Source organism: Puntigrus tetrazona, chromosome 5 (assembly GCF_018831695.1).
Source record: "Puntigrus tetrazona isolate hp1 chromosome 5, ASM1883169v1, whole genome shotgun sequence".
Classification (NCBI taxonomy): Eukaryota; Metazoa; Chordata; class Actinopteri; order Cypriniformes; family Cyprinidae; genus Puntigrus; species Puntigrus tetrazona.
In genome coordinates, this window is record NC_056703.1 from 10,080,210 (window position 1) to 10,102,394 (window position 22,185).

At 36.9% G+C, this 22,185-nt stretch overlaps 5 protein-coding genes across 6 annotated transcripts; 2 read left to right on the top strand and 3 right to left on the bottom strand.

The window, feature by feature from the left end:
- Positions 1–81: 81 nt before the first annotated feature.
- dhfr (dihydrofolate reductase) lies at positions 82–3,461 on the bottom strand. The gene is made up of 6 exons (XM_043240290.1): positions 3,254–3,461; positions 2,761–2,810; positions 2,548–2,653; positions 2,333–2,459; positions 1,728–1,843; positions 82–640 (listed from the first exon to the last, which is right to left on the bottom strand). The coding sequence occupies exons 1-6, from the start codon at positions 3,343–3,345 to the stop codon at positions 559–561; spliced, it is 573 nt and encodes a 190-aa protein (XP_043096225.1). The 5' UTR covers positions 3,346–3,461; the 3' UTR covers positions 82–558.
- A 48-nt stretch (positions 3,462–3,509) lies between these two features.
- On the bottom strand, positions 3,510–7,676 carry si:ch211-214j8.12 (uncharacterized protein LOC100000539 homolog). Of its 2 annotated transcripts, XM_043240288.1 has the most exons (5): positions 7,487–7,676; positions 6,832–7,075; positions 6,593–6,759; positions 4,709–5,856; positions 3,510–4,608 (listed from the first exon to the last, which is right to left on the bottom strand). In XM_043240288.1, exons 2-5 carry the CDS (start codon positions 7,055–7,057, stop codon positions 4,218–4,220), a joined length of 1,932 nt encoding a protein of 643 aa, XP_043096223.1. In that variant the 5' UTR covers positions 7,058–7,075; positions 7,487–7,676; the 3' UTR covers positions 3,510–4,217. The 2 variants fall into 2 exon arrangements, with proteins under 2 accessions (XP_043096223.1, XP_043096224.1); XM_043240289.1 differs by having other exon boundaries at positions 6,832–7,676.
- Positions 7,677–9,366: 1,690 nt separating this feature from the next.
- On the top strand, positions 9,367–9,738 carry LOC122344631 (chymotrypsin-C-like). Its single transcript, XM_043238151.1, has 2 exons — positions 9,367–9,556; positions 9,590–9,738. The coding sequence occupies exons 1-2, from the start codon at positions 9,367–9,369 to the stop codon at positions 9,736–9,738; spliced, it is 339 nt and encodes a 112-aa protein (XP_043094086.1).
- A 738-nt stretch (positions 9,739–10,476) lies between these two features.
- bco2l (beta-carotene 15, 15-dioxygenase 2, like) lies at positions 10,477–14,367 on the bottom strand. The gene is made up of 12 exons (XM_043240817.1): positions 14,075–14,367; positions 13,284–13,455; positions 12,993–13,204; positions 12,790–12,905; positions 12,596–12,698; positions 12,224–12,355; positions 11,840–12,000; positions 11,589–11,756; positions 11,368–11,502; positions 11,105–11,287; positions 10,905–11,015; positions 10,477–10,771 (listed from the first exon to the last, which is right to left on the bottom strand). Exons 1-12 carry the CDS (start codon positions 14,226–14,228, stop codon positions 10,655–10,657), a joined length of 1,764 nt encoding a protein of 587 aa, XP_043096752.1. The 5' UTR covers positions 14,229–14,367; the 3' UTR covers positions 10,477–10,654.
- Positions 14,368–16,724: 2,357 nt separating this feature from the next.
- LOC122346129 (chymotrypsin-like elastase family member 2A) lies at positions 16,725–20,071 on the top strand. Its single transcript, XM_043240818.1, has 8 exons — positions 16,725–16,821; positions 16,944–17,032; positions 17,301–17,398; positions 17,562–17,690; positions 18,672–18,808; positions 18,949–19,094; positions 19,597–19,749; positions 19,968–20,071. The coding sequence occupies exons 1-8, from the start codon at positions 16,782–16,784 to the stop codon at positions 19,983–19,985; spliced, it is 810 nt and encodes a 269-aa protein (XP_043096753.1). The 5' UTR covers positions 16,725–16,781; the 3' UTR covers positions 19,986–20,071.
- The last annotated feature ends 2,114 nt before the right edge of the window (positions 20,072–22,185 follow it).

A 22,185-nucleotide genomic window follows, 5' to 3' on the forward strand; every position in this document is an offset into this window, starting at 1 on the left:
AGACACTTCAGTTGCTATTGGATATGGAGATGAGCAGGTTGTCTTTTGCAGTTGGCAAGATGAAGAATAATTAACTGGATAGCAGATGTGGAATTTTTTTTTATTATCAAAAATAGGCATGTTGTTTTCTGAATGCTTGAAGTGATAATCCAGAAACAAAAAAACCCTGATACTAATAAAATAAGATTATGTCTGTGAAAATTACTTTTTACATATTCAAAATAAAATAATTGAGAAAAAGCTGCAAATAAGCAGGGACCTAGCAACATGTTGATTCGGGCTCATGGGAGAGTTCTTGTCGTGATTTTCCGTCTACTTCCCCCTCTGTATAAAAAGCTGCAAAGGCCACACATAAAATTTTTGAATAAAATCATTAAGTAACATTTTAACTGTCCTGGAATCACATTTCATTTTTATTAACAAGGAAAGTGGACTGGAAATGAGGCTATTAAAAAACCCTATTCACAAACAGGCCCATAAAAACTTAGCCAAGCGACATGTCAGAGCAATCGCACCAGGCCACTTCTCCAACCGTAGCGTCGGGCTTAAAGGATCTTCTTAGTGGTCGGTGCTCTCATATACTTCAAATACATACTGAACACCATTCTCCTCCTGCAAGCCCATGGGAACACCTGGGAATCTGATCAGAGATGGGAACAGAAGCAACAATAAGACATTACCCACACATTTCTATGGACTGATTTTACAAGCATGCATTTTAACCAAGAACACAAGAAAATCACCTGCAGTACGAAACATAATACAGACACATACACAATGGCATGCTTGTACTTTCATAAACTTTTCACTGGATTCTTGTTCATTGTGCCAATGAACTGTTGAAACCAATCAAAAGAAATTTGAGAATATGAATAACAAAAGATCCATTTGGCTCTTTGTCAGATGAAGTGGCAGTGATGAACCTGTGTCAACATTCTGTGTGCGTTTAACTTCTCTTTAAATGCTTATTGTGTGCCCGAGAGATGTGACATTTGTTGCAGCCCACCTTTGATGCTAGATGCCATTTTTACATAACAAGAGAGCTTTTGCTCCTCATTAACGTAACTCTCTTCACTATCCTCTCTGGACACACAATACACACAGCATATGTCTGTTCCAGTGCCAGTAAATCCATTAATCCCACTTTATTCAAGGACACAGCCATACAAATCTCCTTAAACATGTGTACAAAAAATGCTGCACCTAAAAAAGAAAGTGAGTTTCGAAACAGTAAGGAGTTTTAGCCTTGGCAAATGACCTTTTTGAAGTTTAATACTAAACTGAAGAATTAATATCATTCCTACAATTCATGTTATGAAACATTTATTTGCAAGCAATAGGCAATTATTTTATTCCGTCAGGTTCTCAAAAGATTTAAATGACTGCAATACTATTTAAAAGTTTGGGTCATTGAAGCCATTACTCCAGTCTTCAGTATCGCATGTTCCTTCAGAAATCATTCTAATATGCACTTTTGATTTGATGCACAATAAACATTTATTAGCATCAATGTTATAAATAGCTGTGCTGCATAATATTTTCCAGTGTTTTAGGTTTCTTTGATTAATAGAAAATTGAAAACCATAGCATTTATTTGATAGAGAAATCACTTGTAACATTACAAATTTTACACTTTAATGTAGCGGAGTAGCTTCAAGAACTGCAACGCTAAACTCTCTTCAGATAGACCTTCATGTAAGCATACAAGCAACTGTATGAGCACTCACTGAGGCAAGAGCTTGTACTTGTCCATGTTGATGTCAGGTATAAATGTGTCGCAGTCAAACTGCTTGAGGACCCGTGTTACAAAAAGACGCCTGGGACCAGAACTTTCCATCACCTCCTGAAGAACACAGCACAACATTGACAAAGTGATTACAGTGCACACCGTATTAAAAGAACGAGGAGGAAGGAGTATGAAGGAAGGGAGTCTTTTGTACAATTTGCCTTGAGGCAGTTTCCATAACAACTGATTATACAAAGATCTGACTACACTGCACTATAACTGAGATACAACATTTATATTGTTGCATGCACATACCATATGGGCATATGAAACAGCCCTTATTATCCTCAAATTAGGAACTAATAAAACGCATTATAAAAACAATACAATTTATTTCAGAAATCATTAGTAAGATGGGTTTATATTTCACAAACTAGGTTTCAAAAAAACAATTTTAATGTATTGAGAAAGAAACAAATGGTGAATGTGCATACAAACAAATGGAACTGCCATACTATCCATCTATCTATATCTACAGATAGCATATGTTTATACTTTTGTAACACTTCTCTGATAGATATGACAGGTTTTGAGAATTTTACCAACCTTGTACAGAGCGCTTCCGCCAATTATCCAAACCTGGTCCACTTGTTTTTCGAGCTCACTGCTGTCTAACAGACGGAGAGCTGAACCGAAGTCTGAAGCAAGGTAGTGAGCTCCCTCTGGGGCTGTCCTGTGTAGTCAACGATAGAAACAGGCACTTTACTTTTATGCGGGATAGTGATTTAAATACAAAACGAGAAACATTAAAAGAGGATTACTTGAGCTCTCTGCTGAGAACAATGTTGATCCTGTTCTTTAGGGGTCTGTTTCCTGCAGGAATAGAGAACCAAGTCTTTCTGCCCATAAGGACCACATTCTTTTTACCTGTCAAATGACACACAACATTTATTATTTGGTTTTAGATTTTAGTAAATTCTGAAACAAACATTAAGAAAAATGACAAAAATAAGACAATGCAAGCGTAGCATTACCCTCAACTGAAGGGGTCATGGTCATCTTCTGAAAGTGCTTGAATTCATTACTAAAAATATATGAAAGATAAGAAACAAGGAGAATGGTTGGAATACAATAAAAAAGGTTTAGAAATATGTCAGGTTGTAGTGTGTGTGAGCTTTGCTCTCATGGGGCAAATGTGCTGAATGCTGTTATTTACCAATGGACTCTAAGATAAAGGTCAAGCTTTTAACTAAAGATCTGTGCAATCATAAAATGTTCGCCGAGTTCTGGGTAACTTCAGACAATATTCTTCCTTTTACTAATCTTTCTTCATGTTTAGTAAGACGATTAATTGTATTCAGTGAATAAATCATTCGATTTTCACAACTGCAAGCGTTGTAACTTATAGCGGTTGCAAAATACAGAACTCGCGACATAGTGCACTAGAAAACTACAAACACCACTAACATTATTGAATCAATATATCAAGAGTATTAGCCGGAGATTTAGCAACAAATACGAGCTCACCTTAGTCTTATTGGATGCCATGGCAGATTTCCATTTTTTCCTATTCCCATGTCTGGACAAAAAGCTACAATACAGTTGAGTATTCGAGACATAACTGTCCGGAAAATAGTAAACAAATTACACTTTAGCTAGCAAGCAGTGCCTTCCTCCCGCCAGTGAATTTACGAAGAAGTACGTCAAAAGCGTGGCTCATGAATATGAATTACGTTGCAGGACGCTGATTAACTGATTTGCTGTAAGAATAAGCTCGTGCTAGTAAACTGGCCAATGAGCGTTTATTTTTGTGAAGGCTTCGCGCCACAGTGAAAGAAGAGCGCACCACACACACACACACACACACACACACACACACACACACACACACACAGAAAGCAGCGTTTAGATCACATTAAAATGTATATAAAATCAGTAGTATATATAGATCAGTAATACAATATATTACTGTGATTTAAAAAAGTGATTTTTTTTTTTAAATACATCTACTTGCTCTTGTTCTAGCACCTATGCACTGAAACATCAATTATTTTATTATAACAAAGTGCATGACAAGAAGAAGAAAAAAACTTGACAAAGTGCGTAATGAACAGATGGTCATATTGAAAAAGTGCCTTTCTAAAAAAACCCCAAAACAATACTTTATGGGTTCTAAAACACAGACTTTTTGGTGTAAACATAAATATAAATCTCAAAGGTTCTGTGGACATATAGATAGAAAATTACGAAGGACAATTTTAAATTTGATTATGAGCAGTACATTGTAATTTTGGTTAGTTTTATCTTTGTATCAGCAACACATATTTTCAGTTTCATAGAATATGTAATTGCACTTCATTTTTTTTGTAATACCTGTATAAAACAGGAAATTCTAGGCATCTGTGAAAGACAAAAATATAATAATCAACAAAATCACACAGTGACATACAACTCACTTTCAATCTCAGCATGATCTTTTTTTCCCCCCACTTTATGTCCATGTTATTTGCAGTGTATGGCGCCTCCTTTTGGCTTTGCATTGTAACTTTGTGATATTGCTCAAAGTCAATGCCCAGCAGCCACTCAAATCCAAATGGGACAAGCGCCTACACGTGTTTACGATATGTATTACAGTCTCCATAGCGATATCTGAGCGGTTCAGGCTAGCAGATCTGAGGCAGTGCAGTGGGGGACTGTCTAGGGCTCCGAGGGGTTTGGCCCGATGATTAAGGACAAGCTTGAACACAGGGTCCAGTCGACAGGGAACAGCAATTAGTGAGAGCTTCTGAAGGAGTGAAGCGCCCCTAAGTAGTGCCCACAGCACTCCCTTCAGAGACCTCCAACACAACGCAGGCTTTATTTGCCGTTCATCCAGGGAAAAACTGTTGGGACACAGATCCGAAAACAGCAATCAGCACATTCGATTGTGATGGGAAAGTGCATGAGCATACAGTTTAGTAAGAATGACTACATTTGACTTACTTTAGTGTTAAAGAGCGGAGGTGTGGAATGCATGGTAGATTGGAAAGAAGGCCTTCATCTTCACCCTCCTCCTCATCTCCATCCAAATTATTGCTGGGTGGGTCTAAATGAATAGTAAGAGATGTGAGTCTGGGACAGGCATGAATGAGCTCCAAAAGAGGAGTATGTCCATCAGCCCTGATGCCTTCCAAGCTGAGTGAGAGCAGATGTGAGCCTGCGGCTTTAAGTGCTGGAACCAGTTCAGAAAGAAGACCAGAAAACTGTAGAGAAAGACAGCATAGCTGTCCAGAAAATCTACCAAGTCCTCTGGCTAAAACTGCTGCCTGTTCAAAGCTGTCAACATTATTATCCACATTGCTCTGGAGACAGTCCAAAGACAGGACACGCAGCTCAGGGCAGATCTTCCCTACCGCCTCTAAAGTATCCAGAGACAGTCCTTGTACATCCCTGAGAGATGTCGTCATGCTTTCCCTTTTATTACAAGCTCTACTTCTACATCCATCTTTTTCACAACCCTCTCCTGAAGTCCTTGTTCGTCCATTCATATCAGTATTATCACTAGCTTCTGTCTGACTCTCCTCTAATGACAAACATTCATCTAGTTTTGCTTCCAAAGTAAAATTTTCCTCTCCATCTGCACACAGTAAACTGCTGTCTTTCAAGTGGTCTTCCTGTGTTCGCTTCGCCCACATGTCTTTAAGAAGTGGCGCACCTTCTCGACTACTGAACTCCTCAGTCACCTCAAACCGCTTGTTCTGTATGAGAACACAAGCCTGTCCCAATTCCTCCATTGCCAACCTCTGAAGACCAGGTAAGCCGAGCAGGAGAAACGCAACCGCAGCTACTGCATCTCGCTCATTTTCTGCTAAACCGATATCCAGAGCTAACAGGCTGCTGATGTTTGTGTTCTTGACAGGGGGTTCTTGGTAGGCCAGAGGGAGCAGGCCTGCAGGGGTGAGGTGAAGGCACCGGGACACATCCAGGTGTTTCAGTTTGGGGCACTGGCGGGAGACCACTGATATCACTCTCTGATCACACTGAGTCCCAACCAGGGAGAGGGAATGGAGACGACTTTGGCTGCCCAGGAGCTCACACAGCACTGATGCAGATATATTCTGTGCGCCACTAAGATCCATAGACTGAAGATTCTGTGCAAAAAAAGACACAAAATAGAACATAAGAAAGCTTTGTTTGTACTGACAACAGGCAAGACTAACAACAACCACATGCATATTATTAAGATGTTTGCAAAGCAGCATTTTACTGACATTCCCCAAACTTTCTGATTAAAATATAAAGCTTCACACCTGTTTTCAATATTAATAACCATAGTCAGAAATGTTTCCTGAGCACTAAATCAGCATATTTAAATATCATGAGTGCTACAGTAAAAATTTAAAATATCAGTTTTTATAGCGAGCAATAATTGTTTAAACAGTATGTATACATTTTTAATTATATTAATAGTAGGCTATATTATATTTGATCACATACTAAGAATTTCATTATTATTTTCATTGCAGCATTATCTTTTTGTAGCTGTCACATTAAAAGTACAAATTATGCTTTGAATATGAATCACTGCACAACGATGAAAAACCTTTCAGTGCCCGAAAACAAGATGTGCAACAACAATATTTTATTCACCAAGGCTTACCTAATAAAATTTTAAATATTCTTCTTTCGCTGCTTTGTAGGCACTGCTATTCAACTGATGGAAATTCTGAACTAATCTGTGTATCTGGTATTTGAGGTTTGACACAGTTAACTTTAAATTTAGTTCACTGAAGCCTTACAAGCATATCTGAACGTTTACGGAAACGGAGGACATATACAAAATATCCTAAAATTAGAAAGGTGTGTGTGTGTGTGTGTGTTTTTAACCTGGCAGCGTATCTGGATAAGAGAGCAGAGGTTGGCATTGACGAGGCTGCAGGCTGATGTGAGGGACAAACAGCTCAGCTGCGGGAGGAGAAGGAGATGCAGGGCAGCGCGTGTCAACAAATTCCGCGAGGACAGGATGCACAACAGATCTTCCAACAACTCACCGGCTAAAACAGAAACACACAGATAACACTCACTTATCTACACGTGTACTCCAATTGTGTATTTGCAGCACTCACGTAATAAGCTGAATGGACCCATGACATATCTGAAGAAATACTGGTCCATGTATTTTTGGGCGTAATCTTTTGCCCACATCTCCTTCATGTTCTCCGCTAGGTTTTGAAGACAGAGGCCAATCAGAGTGGACGGTTCGTCCTCATCCTCAGTCCATTCAGTCTTCTGTTTTTTCTTCCTCTGTCGTTCCCTCTCCGGTGTGGGCTCAAGTTGCCGGAACAAGGGCATATTTCACCCTGACAGTTACTGATAAAGACGATTAATGAATTAATCATGGCATAAAGCAAGATGACCTTACTGAGGCACACCTCGCCTGTAAATAATCCGTGTTATATACATAACATGTACCTGTGCTTAATATATAGTTATTTTAAAACACTTTAATACTTTATTTTAAAAACACATTATTGACCAAAATACAGATCGAGTTCATAGTTAAAACAGCAAGGGAACTCTATATCAGGTTATAACAGTGTTATATAACGTAAAAATAAGTTTACTAAAAACGAAAAACCGTTTTGTGCATTGCCTTATTTACAGTCTAAACACAAGTCCATGCGTTTGATCGATTCATAATTATATCACTGAGGCTGCAAAACAATAGAAAATAACTGAATATGCAATGTCACTCAGAAATGAACTACTGTAACGACACACCTTTGCTCTAAACGCTTTCCTCGCTCCAGCAACAGCGTGAATTTTTACACGTTTCTCAGATTCAGCAGTTTTATATGAGACTTCAGAGCTATTCTACAATTAATATACAATTAATGTTTGTCTCTCTCCGTTTGTAGAGTACGTACAGTTTGTAAGAGTCTAATAGCCTTCAGTTGAAGCGTAAACTAGCGCTTCCGTATAGTATGAGCGCCATCTAGTGATTTGGAGATCACTTGTGTTTCACTAGTCGTTTAATAAATTTATGCTATCATGACTTTCAGTCGACAAGGAATAATAAGTCATCTTATTTTTTGATCTTCTTTGATGTTATTATCATCTGACCCCCCAAAAAGCAAGGAATCAATCAATCTTGATATTAAACTAATTTCCCTGAGAACTTACCATCCGCTGACTACAGTAAATGTTGTACCTTAAAAAACATATTAATTTACTCTACAGCTAAAAAATGTAAAATTTGATTTAAAAGTGAGAGGAAAGACATTTATGATGCTACAGAATTATTATTTTTTGCATAAATGCTACTTTTGTGAACTATGTTCGACAAAGAGTCTTGAAAAAATGTGCCAGTTTTTTCTACAAAACATATTAAGCAGCTTAACTGTTTGTAATATTAATAATAATAATCTCGAGCAATAAATCTAGCTTATTGGAATGTGATACTTAAGACAGCTCCTAAAAATTCAGCTTCGCCGTTTCAGGAATAAATGAAATTTTAAAATATATTTAAAAATTCAACTGATTTAAAATTATATTTAATTTATTTAACTTTTTAAATTGTACTGAAGCTTCAAAATATTACTGATATTACTTTAAATAGACGCAGCCTCGTGAGTATAAAAGGCTTCCTTCAAAAGCTTTTAAACACAAAAAATCTATTTGTTTACATGCTAGCTGTCTAATTCTTACCCAATTTATTTATTTATTTATTAAATACAAACATTTTAAACATTACTGGACATTATTAAAGATTGTTTCAAATATGTTTAATACTATACAAAAAATACTATCAAAATAAAACAATATAATATCACCAACAAGAAAAGACTATAAATAATACCTGTCTACACTTCAGTCTGATTTGCATGGCAAATCGTTCCACCCGCATGGTGCTGCTACTGAAAAGGCACAGGATCATTTGGCACAGTCAGCATCCACCTGTCTGAGGACCTTAAGGTACTAGAACATTTCTCAACATTTTGTTTAACAAACCAGTTCCCCATGTGCTCATGAATTCTCAGTTAATATTTTTGGATAATCAAAGTGGGTTTGTTTTCTTCTTCTGATTTTCTTCAACTACTGTAACAATCTCCATCAATGTTTACAGACAATAAATACTACATTACGGTGTGCATGTAAAGCCTGCCAATCAATATTAAAGCACCACCTCAGGCTGAATTGCACAAGGACACGAGACCTGTTAAATCTGTTCTGCATGTGTTCTGTCGAATGTTAAATGTAAAACTTAAACTACCAGCAGATAATAAAGCTTGCAATATGACCCAGAATTTATCCCGCATATATATTTATTGTCAGGAGCTGCTAATAGTCAAGGCAGAGGTTTGTGCATGAAGGCTGTGTCAGTGGATTCAAAGATAAACAGCTGATCATTTTTTCCTTGCCAAACAGGTGGAACACTTCATGCAGCACGTATTTTATAATTTTGTGTGGCCAATGCTAAAAAACTGGGTGCTAACCACTACTCATTGTATAAAGTGTAAAAGTCCAAGCCAGTGTTGATTACCTGACAAATAAATTAGCTTTCAACTGAAATTTTATATTTAACCATCATGCATTTTCTTTCCTGCAGTTACGGCAACTATAGGGTGCATCAGTGCACATAAGATCATTGTGCACGAAAAATGAAATCCTTGGCTTGTGGAACTTGGGTAAGCAGTCACTTGTGCTCATTCAGAAACAATATTGCCCTGATCAAGTTGTCCGAGCCTGTGACACTGAGTGACACTGTTCAGCTGGGCTGTGTTCCTACTGCTGGCTCCATCCTTGACAACAACTACCCCTGCTATATTTCAGGCTGGGGAAGACTCTCCAGTGAGAGTACAATCTGCTGTGGTTGTGTCTCAGCTGGAGGTCCTTTCCCTGTGAAACTGCAGGAAGCACTGATGCCCGCTGTGGATCACGCCACCTGCACCAGGTCTGACTGGTGGGGTTCCACTGTCATGGAAAGCATGGTTTGTGCTGGTGGAGATTGTGTTGTCGCTGGTGCAATGTGAGTAAGGCATATATTACCTGAGGTTTATGGAATAACTTTACATAAATGATTTAAGCAATAGGCCTGTCTCTTAAGCAAGAGTTCTGATATTCTGAACTTTAGGACTTTTATGAGTGATTTGATGCATATTCAGGTTTTCTTTGTGTTTAGGAACGTGTCAGAGATTTTTCTATAGTAGTGTGTTTGTTTTGTGCTCATGGAGGAAAAGACAAAGATTAAGCTTTTAACCAAAATGCAAAAAAAATGCTCAGGTTTGCTCATTCTCCATTTTTGGGTGTAATCTTTTGCCCACATCTCCTTCATGTTCTCGGCTAGGCTTTGAAGTCCTCAGTCCATTCAGTTCTGTTTTTCTTCCTCTGACGTTCCTGTGTGGGATTGAGTTGCTGGAATAAGGGCATATTTCATCCTGACAGTTATTGATATAGACAAATGCATATATTTTGTATTATCTATCATTACAAAAATGTAAAGTGCCTTCTGGAGCCAAACCCCATCTATAGAGATCTGTACTAAGCAGTTCTATACAGTTCAAGTTTAAATAACTATAACCTATTAAAAAAAAAAAAAAAAAAAGCATAATAGAACTAAATACAAACTAAGTCATTAAAACAGCAAGTTTACTAACTTAAACTTATTTAACTTGCTGTAACTGAATGGTCCCGCAGCATTATTCCATTTCATCTCTCGGGTAATGATTACAGCAGCAAATATAGTCTATATCATCAAAAAACAAACATGCCAGTTTTTCCATAACATTTTAATGTCACATTCAGCCATATACAAAATTTGTAAGGTGAAAAGAAAATGCATATAACAACATAATACAAACAAAATAAAGCTTATTGTAAAGATTACATAGCCGATTTTACTTTTAGGAGTTATTTATTTTTATTTTTATTTTTTATTTTTTTTATTATTTAGCTCATCTCATTGAAGAGTCCATGAGTGCCATACGGGATGTCCACTGGAACTTCTGCTCGCCCAAGCTCTGTGAAGGTCTTGGCATCAAGGACAAGGAGGAAACTGTTCTTTTTCTAAAATTACACAACATTATCACAACTGTCAAGGCTGAATTATTACATCGAACTTTGACCAAATTAAGATTATATAATATGATCATATGTCAAAAAAAAGCCAGTGGAGCTATGATAAAACTACGAACTTCACCTCTCTTGGTGTAATGACCACAGACATGACCACACCATCATCCTCATCCTTAGCATCAGGTGCTGGAACAAACACTGGTTCTGATGGGAACAAACCAGTGTGGCGCCAGACCTACAGACAACAGATCAAACATTTTATTCTCAGTTGAACTGAACTGTCAAACTCGTCTCATAAAACTACATTTTACTTTAAGACAGTACCTTTAGCTTCTTTCCTTCTAGGTCCATCTTAAGCAGAGAGTCACCAAATACATGCCCAAAGCCACAGGCGTAGAAGTACCGGTAAGGACGAGCATTGTAATGCATGTAGTTAATCTGTGGGAACTCCAGACCACCATACTGCAACAGGTCATCACTGTAGAGATCTTCATGGCTCAGAAACACCTTGTATTATCCAAAAGAAATGTTTTTTTAATATTCATAAATATTATTGATTTCAGTCTTCCTATCATTTACTCTCATACCCCAGTTACAGTCTTCACAGCGGTGGCAGTGGTATAAGACAAACTGATGAGGTTGTGGTCATTAGGCTCATCTTCCTTTACATCCAGAGGCAGTACATATCTCCGTGGTAAGTTTGTGCACAATGAATTGAAGAACTGGAAAAACCAACAGAAACTGTGCAGTAAAGTTATATTTTTTCTGAGAGGTCAGCATTATCGACATCTGAGATGTTTTGAATTACCTTGTCAAGTTCCTCTCCAGACGCCTGAAGGTTCTTTATTGTAAAATCACCAATCACATTGCCATCATCTCCACAGCACATGTCCATAATCAAATACCCATTATCCTCATACGCATTGATCTGGTGCAGTGTGAACATGGCACTGCTGTAGTATTTTGTCTTGATGAGCTGGGTGGATGGAAACATGAATGTTAGACGTTAGTGAGAGAAATACACAGTTCCCACAATTAGAAGTCAGCGTGATGTTGTACCTGGCCAGTGTGTCTGTCTACCACATGGAAGATGGTTTCCAGCTCTGGGTTCCAGGACATGACTTTATGAAAGCTCTTTCCGACAATTCTGTACAGCATGAATTTCATCAGGTCTAGTTTGATCGGCTGCTCAATGAAGACTATGTAATTCTCTGACATGACTGCAAACGTAAGTTAAAAAAAAAATGAGCGAACACATTCTTTAGATTTTATTTTCTATCTGTCTGTTGGTGAAGATTATAATGTACTTGACAATCTACATGAACAAACATGTGGCCAACACTTTCCAACCATGTGAAACTGGAAACACTTTTTTTATAATATTACAGATCTGTAAGGAAGCATGAAACAATCTAAAAATGCAAATAAGGCAGGCAAATTCACCAAAACTGTGGTAGTATGATGGTTTCCTGGGGTCAGATGCAGGAATAGAGCAAAGAATCTCTGCGCCTGAGAGATCGGCAACATCGTCCTTTCCATCATCTGGTGGTACTCGGAAGATATGGTAGAAGAAACCTTTGACAAACAAAATAGGTGAAGTCTTTTTCGTTGTTAAAATATTTTCTTATATCCCAAAATAAAAGTAAACCATTCCTATATTGATCTCCCCAGAAGTGGTGCTTTCAAAACATTGGAGGCAGGAACATTATGTTTTTTTTTGTCCAATTGAAGATAGGTGGGTTGGTTTAGTTTTGAAAGAGTGATTAGGCATTAGGGTTTAGTTGCTTTATAAACACAACGATCAAGTCATCCCACCTTTTCGGTCATATGAATTTCCCAAGTTGTAAGTTGCTCCGTCACGGTCGTAATGTGGGTGAGCTGTTGCTGCATTAATTGCAATATATTTTGACCAATCAACCTTTAAAAAACAAAACCACATATTTTATTTTTAGGAAAATATTATATGTTACATGTATCTATGTATGTGTCTGTGAAACATACATTTTTACCTTTTCTTTAGTTTCCAGGCTCACTGGGTCGATTCTGCGCATGAAGTTGGTTTCTGTGCTTACGTAGAAATCTCCCTTGTACTTAACAAAGCTCACTCCTGCATTATCAGTTGCCTCTGTTAATCAAAACACAACTGAGTATTCGTTTTTGACAATTGCTTTCTTGTCCGTTCTGATCTAATGCAACTGCAACTGATGCTTACTTGGAATCTGAAAACGTGAAAAGAACCGAGCAAAGATGTTCTTGCATGGATCAGGTGTTGCCAGGGTACCAAATTCAGACACCACAATTCGATTCTTCTCTGCATTTTGCACATAAGAGTCGCTGCGCAAAAAAGAGCTGCTGTAGGTCACCTGGCCATCTTTAATGTGGAAACGATGCATCAAGGCCATGCCGTCAAACCAGTGAGTGAATCTGAGGAGGAGCAGATGAACCACTAGATAAAAAAATGAACTGATCTTGCTGTGAATATAGCAATATATTGATCACTTACTTGCTTTCACCAAACTCAAATCTTCCAGGTCCATTTCTTAGGAAGCTGCCAGTGATCCAGGAGGGAATTTCCCCTTTAATAACTGTACTAATGGGGTCTGGGGTCTCCTCCACAGAGCTCACAAGAGGACCAATGAACTCCAGACCACTGGCAGATGGCCGCTTTTTGTTAGCTGAGAAGAAATCACACCATAACAAATCAAATCATGGTGTGAGGTGTGACACAGACAATGTGACAGAGGATTAGAGTGTACAGTGTTCTGCAGGACATCAGAGTTAATGAGGAACTGAAATGGTATCTTACTTTATTCATGGACTTAGTACAGAGAATGCAAAGAAATATCGGCAACCTCAAGTGTGAAACTTATTTTTATTATCTCTTCTGCGTTTGTTGCCTTAAATGACTAACCCTGAAAACCAACAAACCACGGTATTATCAACTTGAAGGAATAGTTCAGTTTTATAGCCAAATTATTTGCGTATGAATGCTGGCTTAGGTTCCTTTTTACTAAATGACAACAGGGACAAGAATAATCTAAGATAGCTCAGCCTACTGACAATGCATTTGACTGATTAAAAAAATATAAAACTGATTGTTGATCGTCATTGATATCAAATCATACAGAAATCAGACAATGAATTAAAATATCGGTTTTCAGATTTTGCATATCTTTGTGTAACGTGTATCACTAGAAGTTACGGTTTGACAAAAAAACTGATAATCTATGTGGCGAAGCATAAAGGCCTATGAATACATAACATAGTATATAGTAAGAGCACACAAATGCTTACCTGACACTTTATACATTGAATCCCGTGTAGATTTAGACATGACTTTGGCTGTTAAGATTCTAAACCTTAATAACTTATGAAACACTAAACAACAAAAAAAATTAGGACAGAAGAAGAATAACAGTAAGATACGGGCAATATAAGACCATCCCATAAGCACATGACACAGTGGGATTGGCTAACTTGGCTAAAATGGACCTTGTACAGAGCCTAAGCAATACAGTTCAGAGTGAACATGTTAAATGCTTTACTGCTTCACTATTTAATCTCTAAAGTCAGGCTGTCACGTCTTTTGAACCCTTTTGTTGTCGTTTTTGTCTTGTGTCATGTGCTCTGTGTGCCCTACCTTCCGTTCCTGTTAATTGCGTCATTGTCTTCACCTGTTTCTTGTTAATTTAGTCAATTTCCTTGTGTATTTAAGTCCTGTGTTTGTATTCAGTTGGTCTGATCGTCGAGGTTACATACTTGTGGTTTATGTCTTATGTATTATTTTGCCCGTTTAAGAGGATTAAATCTGTTTAAGTTTATTTTACTTGTCGAGTGCAAGTTCCTTTATGTGAAACCACACCCGTGACACAGACTTTTCATGCTTCTTGATGAAGTAAACTGAAAGATTTTCATTTCATTTTATGAATATCACTGATAAATGTGACTGTAATGAAATTAATTATTTCTGTTATTTGAATACTCTCATAGCCACATACCTACATAGAATATTGATTAAATCCTAAAAATGTATAAAACATCAACAAATATTTAAACACTGGAATAAAAAGCCAAATAAAATACCTTTCTGCAGATACAAATACAGTGCTGTTTAAATGTTTTGGATCAGTAAGATTTTTTTATGGGTTTTTAATATATTTTTGTGAAATATTATTGCAATTTATACAGTACGTGTCTTCTGTTACCACATTTTTTCTGTAGGTGCGACATGTTTACCATGTAAATGTCATTAGTATGTACAGTAATGTAAAGTAATGCAACAATATTTCTGTAATTATGATCAAATAAATACAGTCTTGATGAGCATAAAAGACTGCATTCAAAAAACATAAAAATAAACTATATATATATATATATATATATATATATATATATATATATATATATATATATATATGTGTGTGTGTGTGTGTGTGTGTGTGTAGAGAGAGAATATAACTTAGGGAAAGCAGATGGAAATCGAAACACCATGAACATTGTTACACATTTTTTCAGTCATTTTTACAAGATATTGTAGATGAGATAACAAAAGCCTTGGCAGCAGCAGGGTGACGCAACAACAATATGACAACCCCATCCTCTGTTTGACAGACTTCAGGATACCCTGTTATCTAGATGAGATTAAAGCTTCTCCATGCAGGATAATGAGTTTTCTGCTGGGCTTTTAAGGTGAACATTCACAACAATATCCTCTGAATAAAAAGAGGGCATCTAATGCCATAGGTTCTGTGAAGTTGAATCCCGAGTCTTTATAAATAAACACTTGTGTCCACTTTTTAATCCTAATTTTCAAAGTGCAAACTACACATGAACAAAACTGCTGTAACTGCTTCATCTTTGGACAACAGATAAACTTAGTGTTTGTGTATGTGCATATCTTTATTCACATTAAATGTTGCATACTACATCTAAATATAAAACAAACTTGAACAATGATGTGCTTTACATTAATGCTTTACATTAAAATTAAAATGCAAGGTAGGGCCAAAATATGTTTTTTATGATATCTTGACATTCAGTCTGACAATGAATGACAAACTATGAAATTATACTACTGTTATGTCATAAAAATTATATAAATACAAAACTTATGAAGTCTAAGGTGTGCTCAGTGGATTCAATGCAATATCCTTTTGCTAAAAGTTTTATTGACACAGAAAAGCAAAGGTTAATGCTCATATAGGTCAGTCCTGATGTTAAACTCATTTCCCTGAGAACTTACCATCTGCTGACCTCATTCAAACTTGACCACAGTTTTTTCCTCATCAGGTTTCACCTAAATGAAACATTGTTTATAGCAACTATGATTGAAAAACCCCCAAATCATATATAAACAACATATAGGCATGTATGTGTGTGTGTGTGCGTGTATACCTTTTGCATTATGGAGACTAAACGTTTCTAAAGGGACAATAATAGCAGTAAGAATTTGACCTTGTGGGGACATTTTTAGATCCTCCTCATGCTGCTCTTACCACTGGTTTTCACAAAAGCGGTTTTCTGCATTGAAAACAAGAAAGGTTTCTTGAGCACATAATCAGCATTTAGAATGATTTCTTAAGGATCATATGATACATATAATTGTAGTAATTCCACCTCAAGAATAAGAAAAAAGAAGTCAACTCGTCCCAATGGCAAGGGACTCACAACCCGCACTTGAAATAAAGCTGATCAAATGTCATAACACATATAAACATAAAATTTCCCTCCAAAGGAAGATTTATATTTTTTAAGTGAATGATAAACTGTTAAGGGCTGTATATTAATATCTAGTAGATATTAAGTGAAGACAGATATTGGTGCATGAAGGCCATGTGAATGGATTCAAGGAAAGCAGCTGTTTCGAAAGCTGATAATTTTTTTCCAGGTAAAACAGGTGGAACATGCAGCACTTATTTCATAATTTTGTGTGACCAATGTGACATCACTAACAGAAAAGGATAAAAAGCCGACAAGTGTTCGGCAGCTGATCCGAGTCAATATGTTCGCCCTCATCCTAGCATCAGTGCTCATCGCTAGCGGTAAGAAGTCCTCACACCTGAACAGAAGCGCTCAGCAGACAGCCTGCAATATAACCTATTCAGATTCTGTTCTATTATATATGCACCTGCTGTAAAAGTTTTATTCTGAATTTCTCCTGCAGCCTTTGGGTGTGGAAAACCACCCATTGAGCCTCTCAGCTCTCGCGTGGTCAATGGAGAGGAAGCCAGACCTCACAGCTGGCCCTGGCAGGTATGTGATGATGCACAGTTTTATGCGCATTTATTTCTCATTCCCTCCCGTTACTACCTCTGCTCTAAAAAACAGCCACCATTTCTGCTTCAGTTACTTTCCACACTTTGACATTACACCCTTTCCCTCACTTCATTACCTTTATGCATTTGGCAAACACGTATTTACAACAATTTAGTCTTCCCTGGCAATCGAACCTATGATCAAATTTATGATTTTGGTGTTGCTTGTGAAATTCTACACTAACTTTTATGTGTCCCGTGATTAGATCTCTCTGCAATATCAGAGCGGTAGCTCATGGTACCACACTTGTGGAGGTTCTATCATTGCTGAGAACTGGGTGATGACTGCTGCTCACTGTATCAGGTATGAGTCCAATCCATGTTCAGCTAATATATTAATCTTTAGTTGGTACAGAGTACAGTTAAATAACATGGACTCTTTTTAAACTGTGTTCAATTCTGTGAAGTTGAGGACATTAATAGTTTTCATCTGGATCTTTAATCATCATTCATTTTCTCTCCTGTAGTTCTGGGCGCAACTACAGAGTGCATGTTGGTAAGCATGACCTGTCAGTATCTGAGGACGGCTCAACGACCATCAGTGCACAGAAGATCATTGTGCACGAGAAGTGGAACTCCTTGTTTGTGGCTCTTGGGTAAGTGTTATACTTACGTTTGATAATTATGTCATATTTCACTTTAGGCCTCATTAACAGTTAACAGCTAACAGTTAATATTGTCTTGTCATTATATATGTCATAAGTAGCATGGTATATTTGTAACAATATGCAAAAATACATTTTACTGGTTAACATTTTTCTTTTATGCCAGAAATCATTAGGATATTAAGTAAAGATCATGTCTCATGAAGACATGTCTCATGAGGACATCTAACTTCATGTAGATAACTTTAAAGGTGATTTTTTGCACCCTTAGATTCCAGATTGGAAAGCATATTTAGCTTTAAGATGATGCATGAATCTCAATTTCAAAACACTGACCCTTATGACTGGTTTTGTCACATATTTAAGATTTGCTGAACTAATGAATTAGGTTATTATGGTATCTGTGGTCAAGTAATTTTGTATTAAAACCACTATACTGTAAAATTGTCAAATTTTTGTCTGATCCTTTTTTACAGAAAGATTACTGTAAAACTGAATGTTGTAAGGCAACCGATATTACAATATGATTTTTTTTTTTCACCATATGTTTATTGCAAATGTTGTCACATCATTTTGTGCAAAGTTTTCACAATATCGTTTGCTTCCAGTAGCTGGGCAAATTCCATTATGCTGCTTAACATTGCAAACTGTTGTTTATTTTTATACATTTTTGTAATAATCAGAATCACAATGGTTTGTCCAGCAAATAATATGACCACTTACTACACTTTAATATTTTTATTGCAATTTGTTGCAATAATGGATTTTAAGTCTCACTCTCAGGAAATATACATTGAAAAAAAAGGGGGATTATAAAATAATGTGATTCTATAAAAAATCAAATCAGTTTTACTTTATATATTGTACAGTCAGTCTGTCATTATCACCCTGCCAGGTTTATTTTGTGACACATACTGTGGGCATAAACACAGTAAGTGTAAACTCTCACTTGTGATTCTTGTGCTTATTCAGAAACGACATTGCCCTGATCAAGTTGTCCGAGCCTGTGACACTGAGTGACACTGTTCAGCTGGGCTGTGTTCCTCCTGCTGGCTCCATCCTTGACAACAACTACCCCTGCTATATTTCAGGCTGGGGAAGACTCTCCAGTGAGCGCTTTTTCACACAACACCTGACATAAAACAGTGTAAAAATAGTTGGAATATTAGGCGTATGAACATATCCGAATTGATGCCATGCTTTAGTGTTTGTGAGGTAATCTGTACAATCTGCTGTGGTTGTGTCCCAGCTGGAGGTCCTCTCCCTGAGAAACTGCAGCAAGCACTGATGCCCGCTGTGGATCACGCCACCTGCTCCAGGTCTGACTGGTGGGGTTCCAGTGTCAAAAACACCATGGTCTGTGCTGGTGGAGACGGTGTTGTTGCTGGCTGCAATGTGAGTAAGGCTATTCTGTCTGTGTTCATTTATAAATTATCTTGTGTCGTATCATTTTTCAAACATCTGTTAGCTCATATGTAAAGAGTATTATCATTCACGCAAGAGTGTTTTTGTCCTGAATATTCAGGCGATTGCGAGTGTAATATTGATTTCATACGTCAGTGCAAGCACAATAAACAAACTGTTAATATTGCTTAATTTAATTTTTAGACACAAAGTTGGCAGTAACCTTTCTGTTTCTGCTCCATGAACGAATATCGTACCAAACAACAAAAAAGCATCTGCCTGTTGCTTTTCTCCTGAGTGAATCTGTGTTTTTGAATTAATTGATTGACAATAACTCACTCTTATAAAATGCAATCATTTGCGTATTGGCTAAACCATTTAAACTACAGAAAGCATCACTGAAATGGTTTTGAAACGCCTTTTACACAAATACTGAAATGAAGTATTGTATGATAAGAATGTTTTTATGCATGTTTTTGTTAACGTCTTACAGGGTGACTCTGGCGGTCCTCTGAACTGTAAGAACTCCGCCGGTGTCTGGGAGGTGCACGGTATTGCCAGCTTTGTTTCTGGTTTGGGCTGTAACACTGTGAAGAAGCCTACTGTTTTCACCCGTGTGTCCGCTTTCAACGACTGGATCGACAAGGTACACCATGATGCTTTAAACAGAAGTATTACATTCATAGAGTTTAGATACATCTAATACAGTTCTTTAAGTTCTAAGGCCATTCTCTTTAACAAATCCCCGAGCTTTGGATATGACCTAACGAATATTAGAGAAAATGGCATGCGATGAATTATACATGAGAATAATTAATTTTATATGCAGAATAGATTTTTCATCCCTTTTTCTTTTTATTTAAGGTCATGATGAACAATTAAGACGAACCGAGGATGCCAAGCTTTTTTAATAGCAGAAAACCAACTCTCCAAGAAAAAAAGTAAATAAATACATACTGGCTCAACTACTTCCATCAATTTTTCCCTTTTTCTCGCTCTCCCACACTGCCACAATACAAACTGCCAAATGTTTGCCAGATTATTAATCTAAACGTCAATTAACTGAATGAAAGCAGCTCCCTATTAAGTACCTGAGAGTTTCTATGTTTCACCTACGTCAAACATGATGAATGAAGCAGATAAGAATGTCAGCTATGGTATTTAAAGGATTGCAGTACCTCAGAGAACAATAGATCATTTGGCCAAAGGAGGTGAGGCTATCTATGATCGCTTCCCACTCAAGTGTAGGAGGAAGGGATGATAATCATGACCTGCTGACATGCAACAATATCATGTGAAAACAGCACATGGATGATTTGGTTTTAAGCAAAGATGTGTGTTTATCATTGCCAAATTTTCTAACATATTATAAAGACAATGTTAAGTGACTGACACCAATAAAATGTAGATGTTTAGGGAAGATGAACAGATTATAGCTTTTGAGTGATTCCAAAATCTTTGGACGAATGTTTCTGTACCTGGTTTTGCTCCACATGAGATTTGAGGAAAGGTACATTTTGAAATTCAAATGCATGCAAGATTGGAGTGCAGCAAGGATTGCCTGTCGGCTGTTTTGTGACATGGGGTGGAAAAACGTATTCTTTAGTTATTTCACATCCCTGTTTTTTTCTACAAGGCAAATCACAGGAAACTCTTTGCTTCTCAAAGAGCCTGACATTCTGAGGGTGAAGCCTCTCTCGCTCTCTCTCTCTCACTGCTGTTTTCCGTACTCCTAATGGCTCCGTGGGGACTCTTGATGGTTCCTGACTTGTTAGTGGTAAACCATAAAGAAAACATTTAATAGCTGCTCTAAGCTGTATTCTTCAGCACAATTGTGTTTAATACTCTATTATATATTTAAAGGAGCACACAAACATATTTATGGTTCTTGTTTATGTAATAGACATAAACTAATCTGGAACATGCTTATGACTGCTTATGTATTTATTTTGTTGTTTTCCTTCTTACAAAACAATCACTGTCAATCACTCGTCAATCAGTGCATTTTTACTTACATTACATTTACATTAAGGTGTCTTTGTTATACCTTACCCTCCACTCTCTCACTCAGAATGGTCAATATAATGTTCTTCATGAATGCAAGTAATATTTACAGTCATGTTTAGTATCATTTGAATGGTCTTAGGGGGCGAGTGGTACAGCGGACTCGATCTTACAAAAGTAGATAACAGTTATTTTGATCACTGTAGAGGATGTGTCATTCCACGCAAATTACCATCTGTCCCAAAAGGTCAAAGTGTTAGTTCCTGTCTGTTTTTCGGGGGATGAGCGTCTTGGTCTGAGGTACTTAAGCAAATGTGGCCAAACGGATTGGAGTGATTCTGTAGCCAGAAAGCCAATAGTCTGGAATGTGTCTCTATTTCCAAAGGTCAGGTATGCACATTTTGTATTTAGTTTAATCTTTTGAAAATTTTGTAATAATATGATTTGATATTTTTTGCTACATATTTGGCAAATATGCTAAATCATTTCATTTTAATTTATTTAGTTTTACGCTAAAATTTTAGAGTCTAGTAGATTACGTTTTATCCTTGCTATAGCGACATGAAAACCCAAGAAAATATAAGGTAACTAGAGTTAACTAGAATAATCAAATATCAGAAGAATACTATTTAGAAACAGACAAATCAATTTGCATTTCAACCTAAATTCGAGGACATAATACAATGGAGGCAAATTAGATAAAAAAAAGCAGCAGTCAGCTGTGGTGCTGCCACATAGTGTGGGACAGACAAGTGTTTTATTGTTCCCCTCATGTTTCCTTTGGGGGGTAGGGCTGTTTTCAGTCAAACTAGAACTAGTAGACTACTTCAAATAGTTGTTTTGAAATATGTCCTATTTCTAAGAAGAAAAACAACAATAATGAAATTATGTACTTTAATGACTATTCTAGTTCATTTTGAATATACCTAATAGATGTATATAAAGATTAAATAATAAAATTAAATTAAATAATAAAATGAAGTCAAATTAATTGAACTTAAATTAAATATCACGTAAGAAACCTTCACCCACCACTGGACACCACCCTTGGGCCAATTTGTAGACCTTACATAGTGTA

Excerpts from the sequence above, each read along its gene's own strand:
- dhfr (XM_043240290.1), bottom strand. The coding sequence starts at position 3,345 with ATGTCTCGAATACTCAACTGTATTGTAGCTTTTTGTCCAGACATGGGA. Across the intron at positions 2,811-3,253 it reads TGGCATCCAATAAGACTAAG|TAATGAATTCAAGCACTTTC; the intron begins GTGAGCTCGTAT and ends ATATATTTTTAG. Across the intron at positions 1,844-2,332 it reads GCGGAAGCGCTCTGTACAAG|GAGGTGATGGAAAGTTCTGG; the intron begins GTTGGTAAAATT and ends TGTGTTCTTCAG.
- bco2l (XM_043240817.1), bottom strand. The coding sequence starts at position 14,228 with ATGGGATGGTCTTATATTGCCCGTATCTTACTGTTATTCTTCTTCTGT. Across the intron at positions 12,906-12,992 it reads TTCACGTTTTCAGATTCCAA|AGGCAACTGATAATGCAGGA; the intron begins GTAAGCATCAGT and ends TTTGATTAACAG. Across the intron at positions 12,699-12,789 it reads GCCTGGAAACTAAAGAAAAG|GTTGATTGGTCAAAATATAT; the intron begins GTAAAAATGTAT and ends TGTTTTTTAAAG.
- LOC122344631 (XM_043238151.1), top strand. The coding sequence starts at position 9,367 with ATGAAATCCTTGGCTTGTGGAACTTGGGTAAGCAGTCACTTGTGCTCA. Across the intron at positions 9,557-9,589 it reads AGGCTGGGGAAGACTCTCCA|CTGGAGGTCCTTTCCCTGTG; the intron begins GTGAGAGTACAA and ends GTTGTGTCTCAG.
- LOC122346129 (XM_043240818.1), top strand. The coding sequence starts at position 16,782 with ATGTTCGCCCTCATCCTAGCATCAGTGCTCATCGCTAGCG. Across the intron at positions 17,033-17,300 it reads CTCACAGCTGGCCCTGGCAG|ATCTCTCTGCAATATCAGAG; the intron begins GTATGTGATGAT and ends TCCCGTGATTAG. Across the intron at positions 17,691-18,671 it reads TCCTTGTTTGTGGCTCTTGG|AAACGACATTGCCCTGATCA; the intron begins GTAAGTGTTATA and ends GTGCTTATTCAG.
- si:ch211-214j8.12 (XM_043240288.1), bottom strand. The coding sequence starts at position 7,057 with ATGCCCTTGTTCCGGCAACTTGAGCCCACACCGGAGAGGGAACGACAG. Across the intron at positions 6,760-6,831 it reads GGGTCCATTCAGCTTATTAC|CCGGTGAGTTGTTGGAAGAT; the intron begins GTGAGTGCTGCA and ends TTTCTGTTTTAG. Across the intron at positions 4,609-4,708 it reads CTCCGCTCTTTAACACTAAA|TTTTTCCCTGGATGAACGGC; the intron begins GTAAGTCAAATG and ends GTGTCCCAACAG.